Source organism: Diplotaxodon limnothrissa, linkage group LG1 (assembly GCF_057381915.1).
Source record: "Diplotaxodon limnothrissa isolate DT_005_m linkage group LG1, D_limnothrissa_male_GT1.1, whole genome shotgun sequence".
Lineage (NCBI taxonomy): Eukaryota > Metazoa > Chordata > Actinopteri > Cichliformes > Cichlidae > Diplotaxodon > Diplotaxodon limnothrissa.
The window spans coordinates 3,871,352-3,892,721 of record NC_140596.1 but is presented as its reverse complement, the minus strand read 5'-3'; the positions used below and the strand labels follow the sequence as shown (position 1 = coordinate 3,892,721).

General features: G+C 40.3%; 1 protein-coding gene across 1 annotated transcript; it reads left to right on the top strand.

Annotated features, from left to right (window-relative positions):
* Positions 1-4,894: 4,894 nt before the first annotated feature.
* On the top strand, positions 4,895-18,484 carry galr1b (galanin receptor 1b). The gene is made up of 3 exons (XM_085351431.1): positions 4,895-5,584; positions 6,986-7,051; positions 18,167-18,484. The coding sequence occupies exons 1-3, from the start codon at positions 4,895-4,897 to the stop codon at positions 18,482-18,484; spliced, it is 1,074 nt and encodes a 357-aa protein (XP_085207557.1).
* The last annotated feature ends 2,886 nt before the right edge of the window (positions 18,485-21,370 follow it).

The window sequence follows — 21,370 nt, the reverse complement described above, 5'->3', positions numbered from 1 at the left end:
TCATCACTGTTACAAGTTTTCAACACTTTTTGATGATCAGATTGTTCAGAATGAACAACGGGCTGTGAGGTCAGTTCCTTGACATGATCCAGGAACTGACCTCACAGCCCGTTGTTCATTCGGTGGGCTGGTTTCCGATGTTGTGCAAATGTCCTGTTTATAAGGCTGGGGAAAGCTGCGGTCAGCTGAGAACAAAGAAGTCACTTGGATGAGTGACGAAACGTTTCTGCCACTGAAAACGCTGCGTCCAGATGAACAGAATCAACCTTTGGGGTCTTCACCATGGCTCACTGGAGTCTCACAGCCTTAGAAATGGCTTCGTAACCCTTTCCAGGCTGATAGATGTCACTGACTTTCTTTCTCAGTTGTTCTCGAGCTTCTTTAGATCAAGGAATGATGTTTCTTTTTGAGATCTTTTAACCTACAAAAATCAAAAGCTCTAAGATATCAGGACAAGGGTAAATATTTTTTTCATTCACATAATATGTTCATATGTTTGCATCTAATTATTTTGCTTACTCCAAGATATCAGTGCATTTATGATATGTTTACTTTCTTCATATGTGGTTTGTTTGTTGCACAGTGGTGTGAGTTATCTTTGAGGGAGCTGAGCTCACAGCTGGCTGCTTAGTTGAACTAATTTCTGAGTTATTGCATCTTTTTCTTCTTCTTCTTCCTTTGGGGGTATTCAAAAGTAAGGACACTAGTGTCATAATAAGCTGCAGAGAGGACCCAGCAGGCTGGTTGAACAATAATACGTAAGCTTTTTATTAACTAAAAACTAGAATTCCCAGAAGGCAATAAAAACAGGAATCCTAGAAAGGTTTGACGTAACAAGGGAGAAACAAGAGTAAGATACGTCAAGAACAAGCAGATAAATGTGCACACAAATGCACAGACAAACACAGACAAACACACCACTACCACCTCTCACTCACAGTCATGTTATTAAATGTCTGATGCCATAAATCAGACAGGAAATGAACCCTGTCATTGGTAAACATGTTGTCTGATCACCTTCTGCTTTGTTGATTACGTCAGGTTTTAATCACATTTACTCTCCATGAGAGTGCTATCAGCTGCACGAAGAGAAAAATATAGTTATCAAGTGGAAAAAGCATCAGTGCATCTGCCCATCTCAGACTCCCAGTGACTGTCAGTCTGTCTGTGGCCTTCTCGGCCTTCAGCTCACTCATTACTACTGACAATACGTTTTTTAACTGGGTTGAAAATACACAATTTGATTGTTATTAAAGTTATTCCATTTCCTACAAATGTTTCCTATAATTGTATGTATCTCTGACAGATGAATAAAATTCTGTTTCCAGCAGCAGGATGGAGTGCATGGCCCTGACTCTGAATGAGCTGCACTGATGATGTGATGTTTAACAGGTCCTGCCTGAAGGTTGCAGGTTTGTTGGAAATACAAAAAAAAGAAGAAGTGTGTGTGTGTGTGTGTGTGTGTGTGTGTGTGTGTGTGTGTGTGTGTGTGTGTGTGTGTGTGTGTGTGTGTGTACACACTGGTCCTTTTTAATTACATGAACAATAATAATATTAATCATGGTGGCGCTTTCAGGCTCAGCTGGGTGAGCTGCTGCTTAAATTAATCTGTTATGCTAGCGCTGCCTCTCCCCGGTCTGTCACCTGTGACATGCGTCAACTTTATCAGGAAAGCATTACAGCTCTGCAGCAACTTCTCAAAGCTTCCACATTTTCAGTTTTAATTAGTGGAACAGTGACTCCAGGAAGTGGGATTTGCTGAATTTTAAAGCCCAGTTCATAAGTGATAGGCTCATTTAAATAAAACCAATTTTCCACTGCACACAAATGACACGTGATTTTTGATTTCATGTTACAGATTCAAGTTTATTTAGCAGTTGCTGCAAAGTCACAACAAACAGGAGAAACATTTTCACCACACATTAGAACAGTTGATTATGACTGCAGAATATTTGTATTAGCAATTTTAGTAGCATTATTCTTTAAAACTAGCTGAACAAATTATGAATGAGCTCTTTTTAGTGTCAAAGAAACATGAGGGGTACTTCCCAAAGTGGGACCTGCACAGGTCCACATGTCCTCCTGAGTCATGCTGCTCACTGCGATAGCCAAAGATATGCTAAACTACTCTGAACCGAATAATTAATCTAAGCTTGCACTGCAAGAACTAATCTGGGGTATGTGTGTCGAAGGTTTTCATTATGAAATTGTATGAATTAATGTAAGTTATAGTTGAAGCACAGAATTCAGCTGAAGCTCACAGTGACTTTACTGGGCAGGCCTATCCTTAACCATAATTCGTAACCTATGAAAACACTTAGTTATATTTAGAGTGCACACTTTTAATTAAAGGTCCTGGTCTGTTAACCTACTTTCTTATTTTGTCTTAACTTCTTTCTCTTGTTTTCTTTGCACTGGGGGGTACAGCTGCCGAGGGAGTGAAAGGAGCAGATCGGTACTGGCTGTTAAATACATGAAGTTATGAATGGATTGTACCAATTTTTGCGATATCATGGGTGGAAGAGATGATGAAACTAGTTACTTTAAATATGTTGTTCATATCATTTGACTTAGTTATTTAGATATTTTGGGTTTGATAACCATTAAGTGAAAGTAATAATTGAAAAGTAAGTTATTTTATTTCGTTTTTTGTAATCAGGTCATGTATTAGTGCGTGTCACCAATACGTGCTCAAGTTTATCTGATCAACACGTATTCAAGCTCCCATTCTTCTCTTGGATGTTAGGTGAGTTTATCTGAGCAGTTAGTTTATTACTCAGTTATATGTTAGCACTACAACGTAAGTTTTGTTTTGTTTATCTCCTTTAAAAGCTCCACCAAAACCAAAAATCTGACTTTTTTTGTTTAATTATTTTACATTTTCTGTAAAAAAAATTTTTTTAAACTACATGACTTTCCTCATGCTTGACCAGCTCAAGTAACAGTGACTGACTGATGTTGCACAACATTAAATTAAGTAAAGTTTTGTCCAAATATAATCTTATAAGCTGTATAAAAGTATAAGTATGAAAGCATAAAAAAAACCTTAATTACACAACAATATCTGTGTTCATTTAACATAAACAGCACTAGCGAGGCTGGTAAATATAAAATGGTAACTGACCCATTCAGAGCACCAGGTAGCAGAAACCAAACAGGTCCAAAAGTAATGAGGCAATGCGAGAGGAAGTGATATGTTGATTCATCAACAGGTTTTAACCTGGGTTACACGTTTATTATACTAGGAAAAAATATTAGGAACACTTTTCAATATGCAGTGAACCACCTCCTACTGCAACTTTAATGAGCATAAAAGAACAAAACTGGAATCTGTGCTGTTGTTTTGGGTTTCATTAGACTGCGTATGTGTTCTTAATAAAGTGGTTGGTTTAAAATATGGATTATTAACAGGCCACGGCTCCTACTTAGTTCTCCACAGCATCCTGAGCACAGGTGTGTTGCTCTGAAGCAGAACAGTACTTTTTCTCAGGCTTCTTGGTTCAGTAAAGACTGCAGGTTGAGAAGCACTCGTAGAAAATGTGTGATGTAATGTGTGATAATGTTATCTCACCAGATAAAACATAATCTGTGCGTGCAATGATCCACAGTTAGACTTATCAGCACGAGAGGATTTTAGTGTAACCGAGTTTAAAAGTTTAAAAGTGATCAGATATAGTCCGATTTTAGACTCACAGAAACTTTATCTTCGTTTTTTAAACTAAATATTGACGTGAATGAAACGCTGTGGTGACTCATAGCAGACAGTAAAAGCTCAGCGTGTACGAAGTGCCATCGAAATCAATCGAACTTGAGACACGCCTCGAAACTTCTGAACGGGAAAAGGCAAACAAATTGCTCAACAAAATAAAAGCCTCGTTGGTCAAGACAGCTGGGAGCGACACAGAAAGTTTTGAGGAGGAGAAACATCACGAAACCCAGGTCACTGATATTCTGTTAGTTATTAGGAGAGAAAAACAGATACGAATAAATAAAAAAGCACTTTAAACCTATCAAAGAACATAAACAGAATCTATATTGTATAAACATGAGTTGATACAAAAATGGACAAAAAATAATGAGGAAAAAGCACAAAATATCAAACCAACTCTTAGTAGTTCAGCTTCATTCCTGCTCATTTTTGCAAAAGGTCGAACTCTTACACTCCACACTCATAGCGTTTAACTATATAAAGTGACCAGAAACCTATTATACAAGAATATACAGTGACAACAACAAATGCCATGCACTTTAGTCTCTATATCACAACATGTTAAAAAGTGACATTATCTCTGGGACACAAATCTTTAAAAATATGCATCTGATGTAAATAATAACAGGTCCATAGTTTTTGTTTTAAAAAGTGTTGTTTGAGTTTCATAAAATGTTTGTACACACACTGCATTGGAGCTTTTTTATTTTTTTATTTGCATTACTCCCTAAAAAGTGAACTTTTTGTTTTATAAATAATTTCAATTAACTAAATATCTCCTGAGCTTTTAAAGGAATCTGTTGACATCTTTAAGATGTAAAATTTCACCTGCTTTTTGTGCCTTCACTCTAATACTGTTTTATGTGCTCTGGTTCTCAGTGACGTTTTGTTTTGTTCTTTCTCAAGATGAAATGAAGATGCTTTGTTCACTGCTGAACATCTAGGTTCTTTATTAGCACGAATAAAAGTAAGAAATAGAGGACTGCCTTTTGAATAACATGGCTTTACTTTGAAGTCCCCGGACAGGAAACAGCCTTCAACGTTTCCCTAAACTTGCAGTGTTTCCAGGAGTCCTCAGAGTCTCAGAGCTGACTCCGCTGCTGGAGGTGTTTGATTGGGATCATGGAGCTGGTCTTTCTGTCAGCCTGTCCCTCTCTGCACCTCTAACCCTCCAGCTGCCCCACTATGGCGCTCCCGGTAAACGACTCCTGCTCCGTGCCTGACCTCCCCGAGTTCAATCGGTCAGAGGACGACGGACACACACCGGAGTCGGTGATTGTGCCGGTGGTGTTCGGGATCATTTTCGTGTTGGGGGTGGTGGGGAACATTTTAGTGCTAGTAGTGATAGGGAAGGTGGGGTACAGCGCAGGTGGGGGAGGCGGCGGTGGAAGTGGAGGAGGAGTTGGGAGGCGCTCGCTTAGCCCGACCAACATCTTCATCCTGAACCTGAGCGTGGCGGACCTCGGCTTCCTGCTCTTCTGCGTGCCCTTCCAAGCCACCATTTACACTCTGCCGGAGTGGGTGTTCGGGGCCTTCCTCTGTACGTTTGTACACTACATCTTCACCGTCAACATGCTTGTGAGCATCTTCACGCTCGTGGCCATGTCCGTGGACCGCTACATTGCCGTGGTGCGCTCCAACAAATCTCTGAGCGTCCGGAGCCCAAGGAACGCACTGGCAGGGCTGTGCGTCATCTGGACGATGTCTCTGGTGTGCTCGGTGCCGGTGGCCAAGCACCAGGGCCTCATTAGCTACCACAACGGAACTTTCTGCTGGGAGGACTGGGCCGGAGCCTCCAAAAACGCCTACAAAGTGACCCTCCTGGTGTTGGGGTACCTGCTACCGCTGCTCCTCATCAGCTGCTGTTACACTAAGGTCAGTTCAAAATAGGAGGCATTTAACGGGGTAATGTTTGACTCCCAGCTGCAGTAAAACAGGCATTAAGAACAGAGCAGAAGGTCCAAAGGCCGTACACAAAGTCCTGCAGATCATAAAAGCTGTGCGTAAAAACGCGCGTGAGGCGCGCACTCACCAGCACCGGTGTGGCGCTTCAGAATAAAACCAATTCAATAGGTCAGCTTAATGTGGGTCACATGTGATAAACCGATATGACCAAACTATGATAACATCATACAAAATACCCAGCTGAAGTTTCAGAATAAACGCACCAGACGCAGGTAAGAAGCTTTTGCTTCATCGTAATGATTATCGAGACATTTCCCAGAGGTTAAATATTCGTTTCCCCAACTGTTTTATTTAAATGAAACTTAACATCAAATATGGTTCATTTTCTTTAAACCAGGCAGTAAAAACATCAGCATCCTAGACCCCTGATAACCGGTTTAATATCCATCCTCTGCATTTAAATTTATGATCAGACTGTCAGAGATCTGTGAGCGTCAAAGCTGATCTGTTATAAGTCAGTCATAAATAACCGTTCAGCGATACCTGTAGCAGTTATTATCAGTTTATGTGTAAAATATTTTCTGATTCATTCATTAATTGCTTTAAAACGCAATTAATCACATTTTCTGCTAATAAAAGTCTGGAATCCAGCCAAAGAAAAATCTCTGAACACGTTTGCACTGTTTAATAAACAAATAATACAAAAATATTAATTTTACATATAAATTCAGTTCTGATGGGTTAACCATTTGCTCTCACTTATTTAATAAACAAACAAAACTTACAAAATAATAAGTATTAAATGAGTACAAGTCCGTCCTTCCATCAGCTTATCCCCTTCAGGTTCACAGGGGGGCTGGAACCAATCCCAGCTTGCCACTGGAATGTGAAAAATGTATTTATTTTATTGGCGAAGTGCTTTTAATACCTACAGATTGTTGACTTGAACTACACATTGATTAGATTAAACAGATTTAAAATGAACATTTCTGTTGCTTCCTGAAAGTGGCTGTAATTCGGTTACCAGGGAACTAATTAATAAATAAATTCACAATAAATTCCAGGTTCATTTATTTGGATTTTTTTCACGGTTAAAGTCACTTATCAGATAAAAGTGTCAAGCTGAAGTAGCACAGAGTCAGTTTGTGTTTATGTAACAGCCGACTGTCACAATAAAAGTCCTCTGGTGTGGCCTGTGACTTCCTCCAGCTGGCATCTAACTGTGTAACTTTAACCTTCAGCTGCTGATATGAGTACAAGTTGACCAAGTTGATGCATTTGCTGTTTACAGACCAGTTGATCCGTTTTTGATAAATCATTAAGAAGTATTTCCTTCAAAATTAATCTGTCTGCTCTACTTTTTCTCTCCAGATTTTATTTCATCTCCATAAAAAAATGAAGAACATGTCCAAGAAGTCTGAGCGCTCCAAAAAAAAAGTAAGGGTCTCCTCTTCCTTCTGTGCTGCGCTGCATGCAGGGAGACCAAGCATACGATTACCTTCTGTGGAAGAATCACTCAGTTGTAAATGCATTACACATGGCTCGTGAATTAAAAAGGCTGCAGGTGTTCCAGCTTTTATTTTTAATGAGTTGTTGGAAAGACAGCTTGCTGTTTCCTGTAAGTAAACTTTCATCCAAACTGGTAGGGACTATGGGTCTGGTACTGGTACAGCAGCAAGCCAGTGCACAGTATTATCAAACCATACAGGAAAAAGAGAGAGTCAAAACTGAAAACGAGCACCAGCGGGCTGTTTGAACACTGTTACTGTTACGATGAAGAGATGCTGAGGAGGATTCCCTGTAACAGGATGATTGGCAGCTGTATTAACTGTAAGAAATGAGTTATTTTATATGAAACTTTTGGCTGCCAGGCTATGTTTTTTTTCTCCCAGAATATAAACAGGTTCTTTAATTAAAAAAAAAAGGAAACAGGTTCATTATGAAGAACTGGCTCATCTTAAAAGGTTTTGCCTGAAAAAGAAACTTATGAGCTCCTCTAAAACAATAGCAGCTGGCACTGAAGGTGGTCTTTTCTTCTTGGCGCTGTCCTCTCTGTCTTCTTTCTCTGTGAGCCACATGGAGAGAACAGTTACGTTTAAAGGAGAGATAAGAAAAGGAGCATTAGCAGAGCTTGAACGTTGATCTGTTTTTCTTACAGGAAACACAGCTCAGTTCGGGAGAAAGAAGCTGTAACAGGGATGACGTGGAGAGGGTAGTTTTAAAAAAACAAATAAGAAAAAAGTGGTGCCTACCTGAATGCACATGCAGCCATCTTGTTTTATCAGCAAATATTTTTTTGTTTTTGCATATATTTTGTTTTTTAGAAATGCATACGCTTATAACTCTGGTGCTTAGCATATAGAAGTGATTCACAAACTAGAATGTTTAGTGGTAAAAAGGAACCGCATTCATTTGAAATGTGGGGAAACGTTGCCCATCTCGAGCATCTCTTCTGGAGCATGTTGCCCCGTGTTTGCATGGGTTCTCTAGCTTTTTATCTTCTCTACAATAAGTTGTAATCCTTAATTGAAACAGCATCTGAGTTGTTAGAGCAAAGAGTCTGGTGTAAGACAGCACCTGTTTCTTTTAGGTCTGGTGGACCTCCCCCATGGCATTTCATACTACGCCAAAATAAATAAGTAATAGATAAACAATAAAATATCAGAAAAATTGTGTTTTTTCACTATGTACCATAAAAACGGATAATTTTCACATTAACAAAAAGCAAAACAAAATACAGATTCTGCCAGTTAAAAAATGTCTGATTGTGGATTACGGGACGGTCTGCGTAATGTGCTAATAGAACTGTTTCTGTAATTTTACACATTTATTTCTTAGAATTTAAGCCCAAATCAAATCAGCATTTCTTTATAGAAAAAAAGAGATGTATTTTTGAAATTGGACTTCTTTCCCTTGTATTAGAATATCAAACTGATTACATCTGTAGTTGAACATCAGTTTTCTGTCACGCTGAGGAACTCTGAATGTCTTTTCTCTTTGCTGGGGGCGGGCCAGTTAGCGTCTTTACCAGGCATGGCTCTATGAGGGGGCTATGTCTCCTTTTTCAGATTGCCGACACTTTGCTTTCAGAGACCCTGCCAGGGGCATTTGTCACCAGCAATACTGATCTTGGGATTAATTGAGCAAGGACACCCCCATCACACCATGATAAGGGTGGAGAGGTATTTGAAACTAATGAAGTTGATTTTTGTTATTCTATTTAAAATGTATGCTTTGGTCTGCATAATATGGAACCTCAGGTTTAAAGCCACTGAGGGAACAAGAAAAAATCAATATAATATGATTAAACATCACCATCACAGTCAAACCTGTTCAGCCAGCAGCTCAGTTGTGTTAGCTCACCTGCCCCATCATGTAGGTCATAGTTTGCCCAGAGTGTGACAGCTGTGGAGCAGTAGAAGTTCAACATGACAGGTGTGGGCGACAAGCCTCAAAGATTGAGTTACTTGGTCCTAGCTGGCAGGCGACAGTGTGCAGATCTCCCGTACCAACAGATCAGAGAGACATTAGCTACAGGCAATTTACAACAAAGTATCTGCTGCTTCTCGGGTCAGTGGAGCAGGAATAAACGCTACTGGGTAAATATTTAGACAACAGGACTAAGAATAGAGGAGATTCCCACAAAGTCTGAAGAGGAGAGAAATGTTGGGCCTTCATTCACACCAGTTCCATCCTCTGTGGAAACAAGAGACACCATAACACTGATAACAATTATGTAAGCGCTCACGTCAGATTGATGTTTCAGTGTCACGGAAACACCAGCCAGCTGAGTTCTTTGTGAGGACATACTGCTGTATATATAAATATATCCCAGCTCGCCCTGTGGACGGTCTTTATCCTTCAAGCTCGGATCCACCAGACCCAAGTCAACCAGAGGACTCGGGCCTTGAGGGTCCTGGGCTGTATCGTTCCCAGGACTGCGCTCTTCTGGACAGATTCCTTGGATGACGTTTCTGGGATCTGCTGGAGTCAACAGCCTAGTTTGAGGGTCACTGCCCCGAGTGCTCAGATCAGACCATTTTTTGCCATCACCCTCCACATCTCTCAAGCTCCTTTCTCAGTCCTTGGTACTTCTTGAACTTTTCACGTTCCTTCTTCCTGATGTTGTTATCCTGTCTTCCTCTGCTTGTCCACCACTATGTCCAACTGGTTAGCCCTCACCAGTTTGTCCCTCTGTATCTGGAAGTCCCACAGGATCTTGCCTTGGTCATTCTCAACAACCCAAGGATCACCTGCAGGGCGTAGGTCAGGGGTGGGCAATTCCAGGCCTCGAGGGCCGGTGTCCTGCAGGTTTTAGATCTCACCTTGGGTCAGCACACCTGAATCACATGATTAGTTCGATACCAGGCCTCTGGAGAACTTCAGGACATGTTGAGGAGCTAATTTAGCCATTTAAATCAGGTGTGTTGGTTCAAGGACACATATAAAACCTGCAAGGACACCGGCCCTCAAGGCCTGGAGTTGCCCACCCCTGGCGTAGGTGTTGATTGCCTGGGTCGTGTTCTTCCTCTACAGCTCACTCCTCAGAAGTTGCATTATTCTCTGCAGGATTTTGGTGGGTGTGACTTTCCTTGTGGCCTCTTCATGGTCTTCATTTTCCTATTCCCAGGCACTTGCAGCTGCCCTCGATGTCTGTACACAGCAAATCCAGCATGTCCAAATTAACACTGTCGGATTTGATTTCAACACTATTAAAGTGTCTATATGGGTCCACACCAGAGAGTGTTAATTTAACTCTTTTTGGAGAGTTGGTACGTTAACTCTGATTTAGTGTTAAACACCAAATCTGTCTGGAGTTGATAATTTAACACTTGGTGTTAAGAGTTTATATATTAACTCTCAAAGAGTATTTTAGTTTAACTACGTAAGAGTTATCTTCTAATTCATTCTAAAAAGCGGGAATTTTACTGTTCTGAACTTCTAGAAATTTCTTTTGGAAATAAACATTTACTAAAAAGATGCAATGGTTTTTGAAAAACATTTATTCTGAACTGTGCACCACAATTTCAAAACATTTTCTGAAAGATGTAACAGTATACATGTTCTCACTTTCATTAGAATTTTGTTTATCAAAAGGTCTGACATGGTAAATGCAAATAACAGCATTCTCATCACTTATTTCTTCAATACAATATGCATGTCCTTCATTCATCACTTTGTGGAACTTCAGCGCACTTCTGCTCTCCCCCATATTCCATCTTCACAAGCATATCCTGTGTGGAGATTGAATAAAAATTAGTTGACACTAATTAATGGCACAAATAATCCAGTAAACAATTGCAGCACAGTAAAAAAAAAAAAAAAGGAATCCTCTTTGAGCCATTACTTGTGTAAAGTATTTTCCCAAAAGACAAAGACACAGGCAACAGGTAATACTGAACTAAATGTAAAACCTCAACCTTTTTCATTTTTACCTAAACCGTGTGCACAAAACTCTGGAGGGATCTATGCTAACGTAGAATCCAGTCAGGACGTCTGCTACTGCTTTTTGCTCGTTTGTTTGTTTGTTTTTATGGGCGATCGTTTTCAGGCTTCAAGCAGCACCATTATACCAACATTTCACATTCTAGACATTGTTTTAGGTGTATTTGACCAAAAGTTTGACTGAAAATTCACATGCAAGCTTTTTTTCATGGCTGTGGTATTTGCCCGCAAACGATACCTTTCAGCTAGCTAAAACAGAATATTATGCTATCAGCGAGCAACATGGCTAATGCCTTTCACACAGCTTTGTCTCAACTCCAAAGAGCCACAGAAGTAAAAGTTAATAATAATAATTGAAACAATCTTTGGAAAAAGTGACTTACCAAGCATGGCAAACAACTCAAACATGTAGAGCAAAATGTTCTGAAACGGCTTCACTTCAGCTTCGATTGGAGCCGTGCTGGGGGCGGAGTCTGTGAATTTACTCTGTTGGTGTCATAGCCCCTGTAGGAGTTCAGAGTTAAGAGGTCAGGAGTTAATGTTTCCATTGTAACACCTCCAGATTTGACAGAGAAACACTCATTTTTAACACTCGATTTTAACTACTATCATTTTACACCTCAGAGTTACATTAAAAGAATGTGACTCTGCTTAGAGTAAAATTAACTCTACTTTTGCAAGAAGACTATTAACACCAAAACATTTAACACTTTTGAATTTGCTGTGTAGTGTAAATTTCTGGTAGTGCAATCCCCTCAGTTCTGGCTACCTTCCTTCTCTCTGTTACCATCTGACTACACATCTGTAGTCCGAATGACATTCTGATGTGATTGCTGTACCTCCTTGTGGTGTGTATCAGTGAATTGATTTCTCGTTCATGTTGGGTTGCGTCCTCATCCCAGATGCTCTTAAAGTATTGCTCTGTCTCCAGCTGTAGTGGGGCTGTTCTCATACTGTTCCCCTACCTTGGATGGTTCAGTGGAGAACATCTGGTTTATTGTCCTAGATTCTATCTCTATGGTATACCAGAGGGATAGAAGCTTCTAAGGCCTCAGATATAGATAGCTTTCAGTACTACTTTTTAGGCACCCCTTAGAGAGGGGGTGCACAGTTGCCCCATCCATCCTCTCCAATGCCTGGGTCTGGCTCTTGGCTGGGTACTGAAGTTTGTCAATCTCTGCTCTCTGCATCTTTATGCATCGCCATGATCTCCGCAAGCATCTGGCCCAGCAGCTGGACCGGCTGTGCGGGCTGCGGGTCTGCCCGTGCACTGCTGGCTCTGGGTCCATTGTGTAACTGACCCATTTAAAAAAAAGGGCCATGGGTCATACTCGAACCCGGGCTTGCTACTCTCAGGCATGTGATATATGACCGTATGCTCATCTAACTGAGCTAAACCACAATTGGAGAAGGCATAGAGAGGGCTTAAGCTAACACATTAAACCGGAGATGGCCGCCGTGTATTCAATTCATTTCAACAAAGTAACTGTATTCTGATTACCACCTTTTTAAATGGTAAGTGTAACAGAATACAGTTACTCATATTTTGTATTTTAAATACGTAACGCCGGTACATGTATTCCGTTACTCCCTAACACTGCACACACACACACACACACACACACACACACACACACACACACACACATATATATATACAATATGTGGTCAGAAATATGCAAAACACCCAAAATAGGCATAAATAAACCAAGAAATGTTTCATCAGTTCTTTCCTGTTACAATATTTGTGCAAGGTTTTATGCTGGTGTGACATGGTTAGATAACACACTTGATTAAAGTGTGAGAGCAGAAACATCATATGAATTCACACAAACAAGAAAGACAATAAAACCATGTAATAAAATATAACAACGCATCGTATGACTAAACAACACCTGTGAATTTATTATGTTTGAAATTAAATAAGGGGCTGGAAACTTGGCACCTTTCAGTGCTTTCCATCCGGACTACATTAGTTTGTTTGAATTTACAAATATTTGCATCAACTTATGAAATAAGAGGACCTGTGGAACAGAATCCATCCGTCCATCCTCTTCCGCTTGTCCGATTCAGGGTCGCGGGGGCGCTGGAGCCTATCCCAGCTGTCTTTGGGTACACACTGGACAGGTCACCAGTCTGTGCATTCACATTCACACCTATGGGCAATTTAGATGTGAACCCCACTAACTGCATTTCTTTGGACTGTGGGAGGAAGCCAGAGTACCAGAGAGACCTCCCGCAAACACGGGGAAAACATGCAACCTCCACACAGAAAGATCCTGACCTGATGGTGAACTCAGGGCCTTCTTGCTGTGAGGCAAGCATGCTGCAGTGGTTAGCACACCAAACAACCTTTTCAAAATATTTCTTGGAAAAGTCCTCAACTCCATATTAAGCAATCAGCTGAGATTTTCCATCTGGGCACTGTTTAGTGCAGTTTTGTCTGTCGGTGGCATTAGTGAGTCTGTTGCTCTTAACTTGCCAGGGTTACTGTTATAAAGAAAAACACATTAGTCCAACAGCTCTTTAAAATAGAATCCAGTGTGTCCATATTCAGATGCTGAGCATGCAGTGGACATGTGGCTCTGTACAACCTTTTAGAAAGGTCGTGGAATCTTTAATGCAGCTGAAAACAGAGAGATTGTTTCCATATAAACAGTATAATGTTTCAGCAGATGTTCGGGTTGAGTGCTGAGTCTCATCTCTTCACGTAAGACTGCAATAAAATTTTACGACGCAGATTTAGCTGCAAAAAACAATGATTTCAACACAAGAGTTCAAAAAACAAGAAGACCCGGCATGATTACTTTGGAACTGAGATCATCTCGGAGGACATGCTTTTTTCCATTTCCAGCCTCGCTGTCAGACACGCAGTCAGCTGTTATCTTCAGTCTCATACAATGAAACGCAGACGTCTCGGTCGCTGGTCAGTTTCATCTGCCCACAGTCCTGAGGATGAATAGTTTTATTGATCTTTGTGCAGTAAAGAGAGAAAAAACTAAATCGAATCAGTGTTCGCTGTGTGAACTTTTAAATCAACAACAGATCCCCACAGTACACCTTCATCAGCTGTCTCCTACTTCTTGTAAGGGTCTCGCAGCCTCTATGGAGTTACTCTGTCTCCATGTCTTCAAGAGATTTTCAGGTTTAGCGCTGGCTTTGATTCAGTGATATTCAAATCAGGACTCTGCTTGGTTTGTTGGGCTCAGATGCCTCCTGATGGTGATGGAGGAGAAGTTAAATATACGAGTGAATACATCTTGTAATGCTCAAATATAAAATTAGTTGATGTTTGAAGATGTTTGAAACCCAGGATTCAGCCGAGCACCGTCCTTCACCTGAGAGAAATTTTATTTTTGTGAGACTCAGTTGTGGAAAATGTAAAAGTGAGCGTAGCTGGATTGCTTTCAGCGCTCAGAGTCTGTTTGTACGTCTGAAGTGGACAGACTGTCATCTATCACCTGTCGGCCGCTCTGTTTGGATATATTATAAAGCCCTGCGTATTTTATCATTGTCCATCAGCTAACACACTCACCTGCTTTTGCATCAGACTAGTCTTAAACCCACAAAAGTCGCAAAGGCTCCACAGTTTTAGTCTTGGCTACATCAGCTTTGCTTGATTTACAGTTCAAAGTAATCCTTGAATGTTACACTGGGCCTTAATTCAGGCTTTCAGGTCATCTTCTGTCTGAAAAAAGATGCTTTAGCTCCCTTTAACTGGTGCTTCTTTCAAACAAAAAAAAAGGAACAGCTGTGTGCCTGAGATGATCATATTAGAGATATCCGCCCTCATTGACAGCAGGTGGGAGTGGAAACAAAGCAGTCTGAAGCCTGAGCTTCTGGCTCTCAGGGAGTACTTTGGCCATGTTTGTTATGATCATCTTCAAATGTAATAGTATATATACAGTATGACAGACGTTAAAAACAAGCATAACAAATATTTTTGGGTCTCTCAGACAGAGATTACAACGTGAGAATATTTTAGGACATGTGGGAGTTTTTCTGGAGAGAAGATGACACTTTAACGAATGTTTGTTTTTTTGCAACTTGAAATTTGCAACATTTTCTGAAAGTGTAGCCATGTAAACATTAGTGGTGTGCTTTAGTTTGGAGGATGAATGAAGTGCTGTCTGTAACAGGATTAGACTTTGTGAGAGCAAACAAGAACAAAACAACCCTTTTATGGAAAAGAGCATGGAAACTGTGAACAGTCAGGACACTTGTAGAAATCAAGTGAAGTGAACATTTTCATGAGAGCATAATGAAAGAATCTTTGCAGACGGGATACTAAGTGAGTGTGAACACATTTTAAAAAAATCAGACATAACTGGGACAAAGCAGTGAGGACTTTTGGGAGAGCGAAAGCTTAATAAATGAGAGCTGAGAAGCTTTTGTTGCCGAGTTGAAGTGTGAAATGGCAGCTGCCTGTGTGGGAGAAGAGGCTTTTTAATTAGATTAAATATTGACATGAACTGAGTATGGATAAATGTGCGGTTCCAGGGTTGTGGGCGGAAATGTGATGTGCTGACTTTGGAGATGAGTCACGGTAAAAATATGACAACAAAAAAATTGGTTTGAAGCTGTTAAGACAAACACTGAACTCATATATATTTCAGGATGTAGTGTCTGGGGATGGGTTATTACTTTCTCTGTTATTACTTTCATTTTTTTAAAGTCAGTTCTTCATTGCCAAAGATTTACAAGAAATGCAGATATTCTTTGAGAACAGCTTGTTAAAGCTCCATCTATAATCAGGCCTATGTTCAGTTTCTGCTGTGAAGTATTTCAGCAGTAAAACAGCGACACACTGTTAAGTGATGTGTTTACCGAGTGCAGGTGAAGTGGAGCAGGATCGGTGTCTGCATTATTGGCCGAGTCTTTGAAGTCCAGACCTGCCTTCTGACAGTTAATAATTAATAGTTATCATCTCCTTGCCCCAAGTTTGGAGATTTTTATTTAAAAAAAACAAAGAAACAAACTTTTGTTTAGGATTTTTTGGTCGCTAGAAGATGCATTTACTGTCCAGTGATTGCCAAGACTTGCGATAGCTTACGGTTTTGTAATGTGGACCTTACACAGTTAATTCACACTTAACCCTGTGACCCTTGGAAACATCACGCGGTTTGAATCTTGCTTCTCAAAAAAGGACAAACTCTGATCTCCATTAGTTTCCAAGTGACTACAGTAACAAGAGATAACATAAAACATGAAAGGTAAAATAAATAGCCATTACCATCTTACGGGTAAAGTACAGATTAAGAAATAGTTCATGAAACAATATTTAGGTCTTTGGTATGTTTCAAAAAGATATTTTAAATAAACTATCACAGCTGAGGAAACTCAAAGTCCCAAAACAGACTGGGATGATAAGAGAAGGGCTGACGATGACTTAGCGGTCTAAAAAAGTACCGAAAAAAACTCTAGGCAGATAACTGTGACAAACACACAAAAACAGTCTGACAAAGAGTGATCGTGGACCACTGGAATATAAGCTGGGGAGCCAGCAGGATGAGTGGTGACAGGTGAGTTTGAGTGTAATGCGCTCATGATGATGCAGAGGGATATTTGATCTATCTTGGGTTACTTTTTCGCTGGTTATGGTCATATGGAGCCTAAATTTCTGTTTTATATTGTAACGTAGAGATCCTACGATAATACAGAGAAACCGCCAACAATCAGACAAGTTCTTGGTGACAGTTGGAAGGAAAAACTCCCTTTCACAGCACGTCTTTCATCCTGTCTTCCTTCTCTCACCCCAACCGGTCGCAGCAGATGGCCCCGCCCCTCCCTGAGCCTGGTTCTGCCGGAGGTTTCTTCCTGTTAAAAGGGAGTTTTTTCCTCCCACTGTCGCCAAAGTGCTTGCTCATAGGGGCTCATATGATTGTTGGGTTTTTTTCTCTGTATGTATTATTGTAGGGTCTACCTTACAATATAAAGCGCCTTGAGGCGACTGTTGTTGTGATTTGGTGCTGTGTAAATAAAATTGAACTGAATTGAATTTTAACAGGAAAAAACAGGCTCAGGGAGGTGCAGTTGGAGTGGTTATTGTTTGCTTTGCAATTAACTGTAGTTAATGAGCATTTAAAAGGGGACCAATTATTCTAATTTCTAGCACATTCATTCATTTATTCATGGACTCTGATAGATTTGCTTTTGTTATTTTATTCTGCAATTATGCTGCCCTGCTCTTGCAGTTTATCATTCACTTTAAGTCAAAATTCCTCTGATTGGCTGCACCTCACAAAGGGTTTTGAACCACAGGTGAGTCAGCCTGCCGTGGTCACAGTCAGAGGCATGTGCCCGAGATGGCATTTTAACAATATTCTCCCTCTAGGACATCATGCAGATCCAATAGAAGAAAAACCTGTCTGAAAGTGAGTGTGCAGAGCAGTCTGAAGCCTGAGCTGCAAGTGGCGGGTTGACAATGGCTGACTCCTCCAGTCCTCAAGTTGAAGCATCAATGGGAAAAATGCCAAACTCCAAATTACCGCTGATGGATCCATTGGAGTGTGTGATAATAAGAAAGTGCTGTCTGAATATTTGTGTAAATGGGTGAAGTGGCTTGTTATTGGCTCAGAGTAGAACAATGCTATATAAGTCCATTTACCTCCTGGCTCGCGGAGATTAGTTGTACATATTTTGGCCTCATCATTCAAATATTTTTCCATGTTTAATATGAACATCCGCCACTGAAAAAGTATATACAGAAAATAAGGAAAGAATAACAGGATTACTTTGAGTGGTGGCGGTGGTGGACTTTAGAGGATAATATTGAGGAATATTAATGGAGATTTGAGGAATCTTTGAGGAGTGTTTGGTCAATATTTGTCGGGCATATTTCTAAGTGTTTGGAAAGTGAATTCACATTGTTTATGGAGTTTTGGTTTAGTATGTGTGGGGAGCTCGGAGAGTATTTGTAAAGTGATTAGGGAGTGTTTGTGGACTATGTGGAGTGTTGGAGAAGTCACTGGCTGAGTGATGGTGATGGTGGAGCACTGGTGAAGTATTTAGACGTTTAGGAGATTACTGCCGGAGTATACAGGGGCGTGCTGATATACTGTACGACTACATCCTGTAGATTCACACATATGTTATCTCTCCCTGCAGACGGCTCAGACGGTCCTCCTGGTCGTCACTGTCTTCACTATCTGCTGGATGCCCCACCACATCATCGTCATGTGGGCGGAGTTTGGCACTTTCCCCCTGACCCAGGCGACCTATGTCTTCCGCCTCGTGTCCCACTGCCTGTCCTATGGAAACTCCTGTGTTAACCCCATCCTGTACGCCTTCCTGTCTGAGAACTTCCGCAAAGCTTGTCGCAAGGTCTTTACCTGCTACTTCCTGTACCCGCCGCCTCCCACAGAAAACGTGGTTCGTTTTCGCATGGAAAACTTCTCCACCACACACTCCACCACCAACATATGAAGGGCCAAGATAAATGACGCTCAGGGTGCTTATCTAGCAGTAAATGAGGGAAAGCTTTTTCTGAGTGGATCTGCTGCAGGCAGGTCACATGAAAATAAGACGGCACGTGATTGGAGGATTTATTCACAAGAAAACAAGAGACTCATCAGAAACTTGCAGAGCCTGCTGGACTGCTTTAAGTTTTGTGTAAAGATATTTCAGATATTGTTTTTAAGCTTTAAACTTAATATTAAAAAAACATTTTGTGATGTGTTGGTTTTTTTATCGAAAATTTTGAAACTTTCATACTTTTATGTTTTTTTTGTTGTTGCTTTTTTTTTAAATAAGAAGAATTTTTTCAGACCATTAACGCAACCTGAAATCTTTCAGTTTGAAAATGTAAACTGTCATCATATCATACGGTATACAAACGAAATATACATAAACGTTTACATTTTTCATATTTTTATTCATTTTGTTTGGACTGACCGAGAGTCTAAAAGAAAGACATGCGAGTTTAAAGTAACCAGATCAGTTAAAAAATGTAATTATATTTAAAATATAATAAATAATTCTGCAATTTGTTTTTACAAAAATTAATTAATTACTTAAAAAAAACCTTTAAATCTGTATTTCAGTTTTAATGGTGTAAAATTATTTATCTATTTATAATAATTGTGCTGGTTCAGATTATAATTTCAGTTTTTTATAATTCAGTGTTTTTTATTCATTGGCAACCTTGTCGAACCTTTGAAAACATGAAATCTGAATATTTATCCCGATTCAAATGACATTTATAACATCTGGAGTTTGTTTGTGTCTCACGTTATGAAATTAGGTCTGATTCATTAAAAATGTATTAATAATTAATGAAGCTCGTTCAGCTTTGGTCCACAGTCAAACTTTGTGTTTCCTTTCTTTTAGGGGACAGAGAACAGAAATGACCATTTGGATGTGATGAATGTGTGTGCATGAAAGACAATAACACATGTTTATGGACAATTACTCCACATTAGCAACGTACTACCAATGATTTGACTTAACTAGGCAGTGAGCAAGGTCTGTATTTGATGATCTGTGTAATATTTATAGTGTGTGTAATCACAGGTGTTTGACCACAGTTTCTTTGTGTGTAAATAAAGTATGAACTGACTTCAACAAGCGTTGGACTCTCATGTCTATGTGAAGGGCATTGTCCGACATTTAGTGCCAGTATATGTGCAGAGCGAAGAAGAAAAGAAGAAACATATATATGGCATCAAATGAAAACCCGGCAAATAAAAGTGAATAAAACTACCATCTTTATTAAAACGTAAAAGCATAACAAAGGGAAGCAATTGTAATATTCTGTACTCTCGTACTGTTTGGTTAAACATGGTGATGTCAAGTATATCGCTGTATTCTATTATACTATACTGTGTATACTATACAACAGCGGTCCCCAACCCCCGGGCCTCGGACCGGTACCGGTCCGTGAGTCGTTTGGTACCGGGCCGCGAGAGTTGAGGCTCAGGTGTGAAATGTCTGGTTTTCAGGGTTTTATCGGTTTTCAGCGTTAGTTTGTTACCGTTTTTATCGTTAACTCGGTTTTCCTGGGTCTTTTCATGTGTGTTATGAATAAATCTTCTTTTTTTCGGTACCGGTACTAGTTTTATTTTGTTGTATTTATCCGCGACACCTTAAAGGCCGGTCCGTGAAAATATTGTCGGGCATAAACCGGTCCGTGGCGCCAAAAAGGTTGGAGACCGCTGCATTAGACTACACGTATGACCAAACATAACGACATATTCATATAGTGCTTTATTCAATACGCTTTCTATACCTGCCAGCCAATGTGGAATCACCAGTTAACCTAATATAAAGCATTTCTGTAAGTTCAGTAAGGAAGATCTGTAATCAATCATCTGACTACTTTCCTGGGTGTTAGTTCTGTTCTTTACATCACTACCTCTTTCTCATGCTGTCAGCCTCAGTACCGTCATCATTAATCTAGTCAAATCATCGTCTTCTTGCCCACCTTCTTTGAGCCACTCTGCCTCCAATTCACGTAGTTTAAATCTGTGCTCTCCATCTGCAGGGGAGGGGTGGAGATGTGCGTTTAGGGTGTGGTGTCAGGTGAGGCTGACTCACAAACCTGACCCCAATCATCTGATCATGTCTCCCCACTTGCGTATGTCGCTAGGAACTGAAGAGAGAACTGCGCGTGGTGTGAAGCTGAAGGAGGGCAGCTTGAAAGCTCCTGCAGAAAGCGATCGAAATTTAAAAACAAACACTGAGTGTGTAACGCTGTGTGAATACGTCCTTTATTATCACATTCTCCTTTTTACACTCGTGGAACCCACCCTCCTTCCCATCTCCACCAGACAGTCGCCTCAATCAGTCAGACCTCAGTCCTCATCTTCACCTCCGTCAGCATCCAGACTCCAGGGGCTCATGTCCTAAATCCTATCACTGCTGCGATTCCTTCATGCCATGATGGGTCATAGGAGTCAAATCACCAGATACATTAATTTCTCCTTCTCAATAAATCAAATTCTTACAAGTGATCTCGCCTTATTGAAATGCATATATGTATAATATGCTGGAGGAAATCTGTGCAGGCACAGAGATCTGATGTTCAAACCAGAACTCTTCTTCCTGTAAGGTGACAGGGCTAAGCACTGCACCACTGTGCCACCCACAGGACATAATGCATATGTCACGTGGGTGACAACAGGAAGAAAAAAGTTAAGAATGTTCAGCATTTGTAAGGGTGATAAAATTGCCATATAAAGCTGTTCATTCCACTCTCTCAGCAGTGCCTGTGGTGACCATGAAACATGAAGCAGTCTCCAGTCCAGAGCCGTACTGGGATAGAAGAAATGCTTTGACACAAAGTTCAAACTAAAACATTTTCTTAAATTGTTC